Genomic DNA, 8,685 nt, shown 5'->3' with positions numbered 1-8,685 from the left:
TCAACAATATTCTTCATGTAAAAAAATGATTTGCACATCCGCATATGATTCATTAGACGGCTTTGCTTGTCTTACGTGGCTTCTCATCGGAAGCAAGGATTCAAAAGGGTAAACACAACATCTACACATTATAGTCCTCCATATACACAAGTGCTTGAAGAAAAGAAACTTATTCACAAAAAAAAAATTACCAAGGTTAAATCCCTTGTTAAAAATGACTTAAGAATAAACCTTGGTAATTTTTTTCTTTCATCGAACCCCGTGAGATTTCCATGGGTTTCCACACTTTTTCCTCACGCTGTATAACGTAATATATATATGATCTATGAACAATGGATAAAACATATAATTCGATGGCTCGTACAATAACAGAAATATTGCACGGAAAAATTGAAATGTTTTGTTCAAGCTATGTGAATGTCGTTTACATCGTATAAACGCTTGTTCATGCATGTACTGCAATACTCCATAAAATATTAGTTTCTACAACATTTTCATGTCACGAACATTGCAGCATATCGTAAAATAAATTAAAAGGTTCTTACCTGCGTTGCATCGACGGAAAACGTCAGCATCGACGGAAAACGTCAGCATCGACATTGATTGGATTTATAGATTGCGTCCTCAGGAATTCAGTTACCGTATCTTCAAATCGAAACAGTCATGGTCTTCCAAACACCGGACACATAATTATACGATACACACAACCTTATCAACACTGATATTCAGCTAATACGCAATTTTATGTTTATAGCGCGAGAAAATCCCACTGTGGTAGCGTATAATCCTCAAGATGGCGGATATATCGGTTCTCGATTGTTTACCGCGACGTTACCAATCGTATCCGCACATGTTTTGATGAAATTCCATCTTGATAATATCGAGATGAAGTAATTGACTGAATGAACAACCGAGATGAAAAGAATTTTTTTAATCTTTTAGACGTGATATCAGATATATTTATTTTTCCGCTGTTAGAACCACCACCGGTTTTACGAGTTAAATTGTTACTGTTCACAACTAACTTCACTTATATTGTATTAACGAATATTTATAACTATTATAAAACCTCTGATTGAATAGCGATAGAGAATTGTTCATTAAATTAACTTGTACTGGATATTGCACCGTTGTTACACAAGTAAGACACAAGTTCACGTAAATTTAGTAGAGCCGAAGTCTCGAAAACACATCCGTACCGATGAATGTCTCACGTACAAGTAAAGTGTAAACAAACTGGCCTGCAAATCTGGAGTCCCGATCGGCTTTTGTTTACCCGTCACAGATTCGAAATTCAAACTGTAACCACGGGGGTATAACTATAGAGCGAAACGATTATTACGTAACACATCATATTCGATTTTGTTCGGGAAAATAGTATAATGCAGGTACACTAAGCAAGATTATTTTCATTGCAATAATAATTCATTCAACTTCGAATAGCGCAGAGATTTAATCCGCAGCTCGATATTACCGTATGCTTTACAAGTCCAACAATTTCTAGTACATACGTGTCTACGATATTTATGTACAACGGTACGGGTTTATCAACAATTACGTGCATATATTCTCTCTTCAAATATTTTTACAAATTTCTCCATTAATTTTCCTCTCGAGGGCGAAGAATTGATTTCATAATAATTACAATAATGAATCAGAGATTTTTAACCGCGGAAGCCACGTCGATGAGCAATAAATTTTAATTGGGTACAACATTTCGAAAATACTGCATTTAAGAAATAGTTATTAACATGTTGAATAAATGTATACATATACTCTCTCAATGATTAAGAGTTTTATCCTTGCTCAATTCTCATGGGTAATCATTTTCGGGTTAAAAAAACGTATTTAAACATTGAATCTCATGCGTAATATATTTTGAACTCTTACTGATTGCAACGTTGCACTTGCTCTCTTATGGCTCAATCATTGTTTGGAAATAATTTAAAATATTGGACACATGATAAATGTAATTACGTCATGAAAGAAGAAATATGCGTATGATATATTATATATCATGGAAAATTTGTCAAAAATTATTTCTACCGGTACAGGTCAAATTTTTTTAAATTTTATTTGTCTTTTATTTTTTTCTCTCAAGCATGATCAATTAACAAGTTATAAAATAAATTATGCTGCATCTAAAAACTAACTGACGAAGAATAATGAATAAGATCAGACTTTTTACAATTCGATATGCAAAATGATATGAGCATCAGCAATGCATATAAATATACAGAAGTACTATGAAACACAATGATACAAGTACAATGGTAGAAGTATAATTATATAATAAGCTATATAGGTAGCTATATAGACACGGTAAATCTATTAGCTGAGCATTAGTAGAAGGCATTGCTCAGAAACTGTATATTATATGTACCTAGCTTACACATATCACTATAAACATATCAGCTTTCACCTAGTTTTATATCTTGTTCATAGCATTTACTTTGATTATTACTTATTACCACGTCACCTCCGCAAATATATTGAACACAATCATACATCATATTTCATCCTACTTTACACAGGGTTTCATGATTTCGTTATTCGTTGCAGCCTATCAAATGGAGCACGAGGCGTTCAAATACAAAATAATCACGTTATCATGTGATTTCGAGAATTAATACGTTTCTGGCAAACGAACGAAAAGGTTTCCATCTAGAAAGCTTGGAATTTTCTAGAGATATTCAATCCAATTACCTATAAACCACTAAGCACAGCTTACTTTTGCCTGGTCGAATTCAAGGTAAGAATAAAATATCATAGAAGAAAACAAATAAATAAAAGTAATAACAGACGAAAAATGTAATTTTTTTGATTTTTCGCGTAGGGCAGAATGATAATTAAGATGAACGCAGGACATGGCCACTTGAAAGCACTTACTGAGGACTGGATTCGGCGGAGAAGGAGGATACATTTTCTATTTTCTATTTTAAATTATATCAAATTAAATATGAGTTATATTTTAGCTTTACAACTTTACACGACGAGTGATATTGGTTGAGAACGAGAACGTTTCACCATGAGATGGGAAGCATTTCACATATTTATATAGTGAATATACAGTATTTGCGAATTCAGGGTGAAAAACACTGATAAAATACGGCTACACCGTTACACCTACCTCACCCAATATCTCAGACAGTTTTTCAAGGTGTTTATTGATCGAGCCATAGTCTTGTTGACTTCTGCTTATCAATTGAAAAGCATTCATATATTCAAGCTCGGAAAACTGCGGACCTTTTTCTAATACACCGTTTAATATTTCTTCCGGTGTTTGATAGAACAGCTCGAAATATTGTCGGGCATGATCCATCGCCAGTTCTCGAGCCATTGTGATATTTGTTAACGTCTGCTGCAGGGCGAACACGTTTCGACACATCCTTTGAATGCCAATTTCGTCAATTTTCTCCATAAACTGAGCAGACGTTATTATAATTTTGGCTATCAGATGACCAAGTCCCTCAAAGATGTACTGAAACGATTTTCAAAATATCACTAATTGGAATCAACTGGGGAAAATAAGTCATTACCTTGGCCTTCTTTGGATGAAGAATAGACTGCATTGCCTCATCTATGTGTTGCATCACTCTGCACAATTCTTCAACTCGCGGATCCGCCTCCTGTGCATCTCTGGCCCCGCCACACAGGTGACTGTACTCACCTCGGGGTAACAAGTAATGGAAGCATTGAACACGTACCTGAAACCATTTTTCATTATTAACACAAAGCCGAATATTAATTCTGACCAAAATAAACCGGACGTGAACAAATTTTCGCAGTTGACTCTGACCTCTAGATGCAGCACCAAGATGCAAGTGTTTGCTAACTCGTCAAATTCGACAGCCAGCTGATGCAGCGATTCCACCAAAGCCTCGGGCATAGGCGGCAAACCTTGTGATTCGCCGGAGTATTTGGCCTGGCGTAGCTCGAAGACGAACGATTGTATGGAAAGGGAGAACCATTCCATGCTTTCTTGGAGTAGCGCTAAACCACGCAGCTGACCAACGTCAGATAGTATCTCATGAGCATTAATACCGCCTTCACCCAAATTACTTGCCAAGATCTCTGCTTCTCTGAGATTACGCTGTCTGACTTCCTCAGGGCTTTCCTCGTCTTGCGTCTCTTGCCGACGCATCGATCTTCGCCCGAAAGCTCCACGCTGAGGATGCGTTTCGTATTTCAAATTCGCCCAATTTGGCAATGATCTAAAAATTTGATTATTATGTCACATGAATTAATATGCAATACCCATAATTTTTGTACTGCAAAAATTAGGAATACAAACTTGATAAATCTACTGATGTCGTCGTCTTTCAACCATGCTGCAGAACATATTCTTTTATCCTCACTTTCAGGCTGAACTATACCACGGTACGCAGCTTGACATGTCTCACGATAATTGTGAAGTATGTTTAAAGCAAGCGTGCAGAAGTGTTCGCCCTGAAGAGGCAGCACAGTCATGAGCGATCTCAACTCATTTACGCATTGCTCGACTTTTACGGTGCTCTAGGAACGAGTAATTGTTCATTTCATAAAGTTTCTTCGCCGACCGTCAGGAATTTAAACTTCAACAAATCACATATCTAAGGCTAATTACCTGTAGAAGCGGTCGAGGTAGGCCAAGTTCTTTCATTAATTCAGGCGATGTTGTGGCGCGCCAAGCCTCTTGGCTTTTAGTCGCGGTATCGATAGCTGTAGCAACTATCACGTGATGTCGTCCCAAATATACTTCCTTCACATAATCAGCAATGAAAGTATTCAACGTGCATGGATTTCTAAAATCAGTTGTCATATTTTCATACATATTCACACTAGTTGTGGTAAACTTGTTGTTAGATTCGGGTTGAGTTCCCGTGGTAGCCGTTCATACCCAGGTTTACATCCTAAAGCTTGTTCTATTTCTTCAATGAATTTCATCATTGGTCTGAATACCACTGTGATATTCTGTGGGTCTGGTTCACAGACGAGTCTTTTCTCCTTTATAGCACCGAAAGATTGACTAGCATCCTATAACGAAAAAATTCACGGAAATATGTGCATAAAAATCAACCGAAAATGAATCAAATTTGATAAACTAACGTTGTGTTAATCATATGCCCTTACCGATAATACGAAATTACTATATCTATGTTCCTTGAGATAGCTGTTGAGCGTCATAGTATGAGATGAAGAGTCGAACTTGAAAAGAGAGCCATTTTTTTGACGCTGCGGCTTTCTTCTGGCAAAATAAGTGTTTATGTCACTTGCCGGTTCTCTCAGCGATGTTGGAGTTTGAAAAGGATCATCACCCATATTTTGTATATCTAGGTATTCAGTTAACAATAACTGAAGCTGCAATCACAAGTATAAGATTACCGTATACATCAGTTTCAATTTCATGTAAAAAAAATTTAAGCAGTAGCACCTAAACTTACAACTGCTTGAATCTTACTCCACACGTCAGGCATTTCATATAATCGTACGTCCAAATTATATTTCTTCACAACATGGGAAAAACTGCGTAGCACTACAGCATGCATTGCAGCAACCAATCTGAACTGTTCAAATACTGTTTGAAGCAGGTCAAGAAGAAGGGACTGCTTTTCTGTTGCATTATTGCTCGACGTAATCTTAATCTCTGAGATTTCTGCAGATATAGTTTTAATGGAGGTCGGTTGATTGTCAGCCATCTCTTTGATCTTCTTGGAAGTTCGACCTACTATATTCAGCAGCTCGGTCTGCATTTGTACCTTGACTGCCTATAAAATTTCAAAAATTAAATAGTACTTGTTACAATGTCATTTTTTTTCGTTTTCTATTGGATATTTTATAAATTTTGTACTTTTTTTTTGATTAGGTTCTACCAGAAGTTAATACAAGTTAGCAAATTTGATACCTCAACAGCCTCTGGTATCTTATTGAGCAATGCAAGGCACTCGATTATAATTGCCAGAAAGTGTTCCGAATTCTCTTCAGGATTCGTAGCATTTTCATCCTCGACAATGTTACTCAAATCGTCAATAGTTGCAGGCGTTGTTCCCCTATAAAAGATAATACATAAAAATACCGCTACACCAGTCACATTTCATTACATCACGAAAATAAACACTGAAACATCAAACGAAAAACATCGAAACTATACATACATTGAATGACTCACATGTTTACAAGCGAAGTGCGACGGCTGCATGGTAAAAATTATTTAAACAGGAACATTTCAATTAGGTAAATGTTGAGAAATCGTCAGTGTTTACAGACAAACAATTTGAATATAATAGAAAATTTAAATTATGATAACATTTACCTGGAGACAGGTGGAATTGATATTTTCCAAATTGTTATAAATCCATAAAAATCAGGATGTTTTACCTTGGAGCCTGACCAGCAGAATACGTAGACATGACGTCAAGTAATGCTCTTCTAACTTTATTTCCTCTAGATCCGCGTGACTCATTGCCCCTTTGAAAATCACGTCCAGAGCCTTGTCGTTTGAGTAATACTTCGCGAGTTGATTCAATATATAAATGTTTACTCAGTTCTTCAAGCAATTTTACATGTAGCTGTTGCTCCTTAGCTTCCAATTCTGTACGAACTTCTCTGAGAGCTTCTACTCCTTCCAAAGTTCCATCTCCGAGGGAAAGAGCAGATACTAGTAACTGGGTAGCGTGTAGGTATAGTTTTTTATTTAAATAATGACCTAGGCGAGAAGGAACATCTCGCAACTGATCACTGAAAATACAAAATAACCGTTCAAGCGATTGAACAATTGACTGTATTGGATAATTGTGAATTTATCGAAGCTCACAATAAAACACTTACATTTCGTCCAGCAGCTGCAAAAGATGCTTATGTTCGATACCCTCTAGCCATAATTTCATAAGTTCTTCCCTTCTGCAACGCAGCAGCTGTTTACATGCGTTCAAATTCTCCTTAACAGCATGAATCTTTTCACGTGAAGCTGTGACCCGTTCCGATAAAGTACTGAATATCTACGAAAACAAAAAAAGGTGTAATGAATCGTGAGACCACTCGTGTATTATTTATTCTAAATATTATTGTAAATTTGTCAAGATTTACCGACCTGCATGACCTGCGTAAGGTCCTGATCATGTAGAGAAACGAGTTCATCGAGACGCTGGTCACTCCTCTTATACTCCTTCTCGAGCTTAGCCTTCTCAACTTCTCGCTGTTCATTTGTCTCGCTTGCGGACAGTGCCCGGATAACAGACATCAGCAGACCGCTCTGTAAGCAATTGGCAAAATTGAAATTTACTTACAGCAACAAAAACTCTAACTAAAACACTGTGCTGAATAGGCTGCTCTGCCGTTCAGAGATTATATATCATCGCTGATATCCCTATCAGTTTACATGTCGATGTGTCATGAGTGAATGAGATTTACCAGAACATCTCAAACTGAAATAAAATAGTGCTACCTACGCTTTGGAAGACCGTTAATGTTGTTGAGAACTTTAATCTCTGATTTCAGGAGAATTTTGAGTATGCAAATTGAAAATGGCATGAGCTTTTTGAGAGTGTAATTAAAAATAATTCGGTCTAAAGTGAAACACAAAAATATGACAACACAGCGTTCAACGATTCTGTAGCGTGAAAACATGTTGACAATTAATTATTATGTAGTAAATGATTCAGCAGTGGCTGTAACAATTTTAATCATCAAAATTTCTAAGCCTAACCTCAATGTTGAATAATATTTTTTACGTCTCCAACGATAGCGTTGACACTCGAGTAATGAATTGATATCTGAGTATGTATTTTACTCACTGTTTCTTTGGCATGTTTTATTCCCCGTGGGGGTTTGACGGGCGGAATGGCAGTCATTTATGTATTGGTTGATAAATGATAAATCAAAAGCAAACGTCAGAATTAGAAGTGTCAAATGCGAAAGCAGATCGCTGATTTTCCACGCTAGAGGGCAGCGCTACTTGCTGTAGCATTTAGCGCCAGGTTTGAATTTTAGCAGTGTCGACAGCGAAATTTCAACCGCTAGCAGTTTACTCATGTACCGACGGCTTCGTACATAAATACTACAAAACGGGAAAACCATGGGTAAGGCTTTGCTATTCTATCGATAATTATTCCACTGGTATTTCAATGGCAAGAGTAAGTATACCGCGTTTAAAAAATTCATAAAAAGATGTTGGTTGATTCATTTCCTGCAATAACATTCTAGTGGATATTGATTTGTGAGAAATTCGAATTTCAGCTCAAACTGTATTCGATTTAATCAGGTATTGCTGATTTCTACAGAGCCTATTTTAAAGAAACTGTCACTGCGTATATGAAACTGTAAGAATATAAGTAAATTTTAACCAACAATGTGATTAAAACGAGTTTTTGCACACGTCTCTATCAGGCGAGATTTGAGGGATTACCAATCTGCACTTGGAAGCAGGCCACAAAAGCCACCGAATCAAATGTTTTATGTTTTATCATTGTATCGTCTTGTCCCGCGGCTAACAATGGCATGATTTTCACTTGCCCTGGTTGCTCAGTTACGAGTATCAATTAAATCAGTAGTTTACAAACCATTTTCCAAATTAACTGGTTTTTATTTATAAAAATATATCTTTTTTATTTAATATTTACACGTATATGAGTAAAAAAAATTCATTCGGATATATTAAGACTCGTAACTTATGATTTTATCGAAATTATTTGTTCGTGGAACCGAGTG

The 8,685-nt window shown here is 36.5% G+C and overlaps 1 protein-coding gene across 2 annotated transcripts; it reads right to left on the bottom strand.

Annotated features, from left to right (window-relative positions):
• Positions 1 to 544: 544 nt before the first annotated feature.
• LOC107226896 (exocyst complex component 4) lies at positions 545 to 7,901 on the bottom strand. Of its 2 annotated transcripts, XM_015667874.2 has the most exons (14): positions 7,773 to 7,901; positions 7,070 to 7,231; positions 6,808 to 6,977; positions 6,358 to 6,717; positions 6,149 to 6,172; positions 5,885 to 6,029; positions 5,424 to 5,747; positions 5,113 to 5,340; positions 4,880 to 5,016; positions 4,607 to 4,784; positions 4,295 to 4,515; positions 3,800 to 4,214; positions 3,540 to 3,707; positions 545 to 3,481 (listed from the first exon to the last, which is right to left on the bottom strand). In XM_015667874.2, exons 1-14 carry the CDS (start codon positions 7,827 to 7,829, stop codon positions 3,113 to 3,115), a joined length of 2,958 nt encoding a protein of 985 aa, XP_015523360.1. In that variant the 5' UTR covers positions 7,830 to 7,901; the 3' UTR covers positions 545 to 3,112. The 2 variants fall into 2 exon arrangements, with proteins under 2 accessions (XP_015523360.1, XP_015523361.1); XM_015667875.2 differs by lacking the exon at positions 6,149 to 6,172 and having other exon boundaries at positions 1,848 to 3,481.
• Between the last annotated feature and the right edge of the window lie 784 nt (positions 7,902 to 8,685).

The sequence above is a fragment of the Neodiprion lecontei genome, chromosome 6, assembly GCF_021901455.1.
Source record: "Neodiprion lecontei isolate iyNeoLeco1 chromosome 6, iyNeoLeco1.1, whole genome shotgun sequence".
Classification (NCBI taxonomy): domain Eukaryota; kingdom Metazoa; phylum Arthropoda; class Insecta; order Hymenoptera; family Diprionidae; genus Neodiprion; species Neodiprion lecontei.
This window is presented reverse-complemented; position numbering and strand designations above follow the sequence as displayed.

Coding starts and splice junctions, on each gene's coding strand:
- LOC107226896 (XM_015667874.2), bottom strand. CDS start 7,829: ATGACTGCCATTCCGCCCGTCAAACCCCCACGGGGAATAAAACATGCC. Junction 6,173..6,357: donor TCTGCTGGTCAGGCTCCAAG/GTAAAACATCCT, acceptor TTTACCATGCAG/CCGTCGCACTTCGCTTGTAA. Junction 6,030..6,148: donor CGCACTTCGCTTGTAAACAT/GTGAGTCATTCA, acceptor TATCTTTTATAG/GGGAACAACGCCTGCAACTA.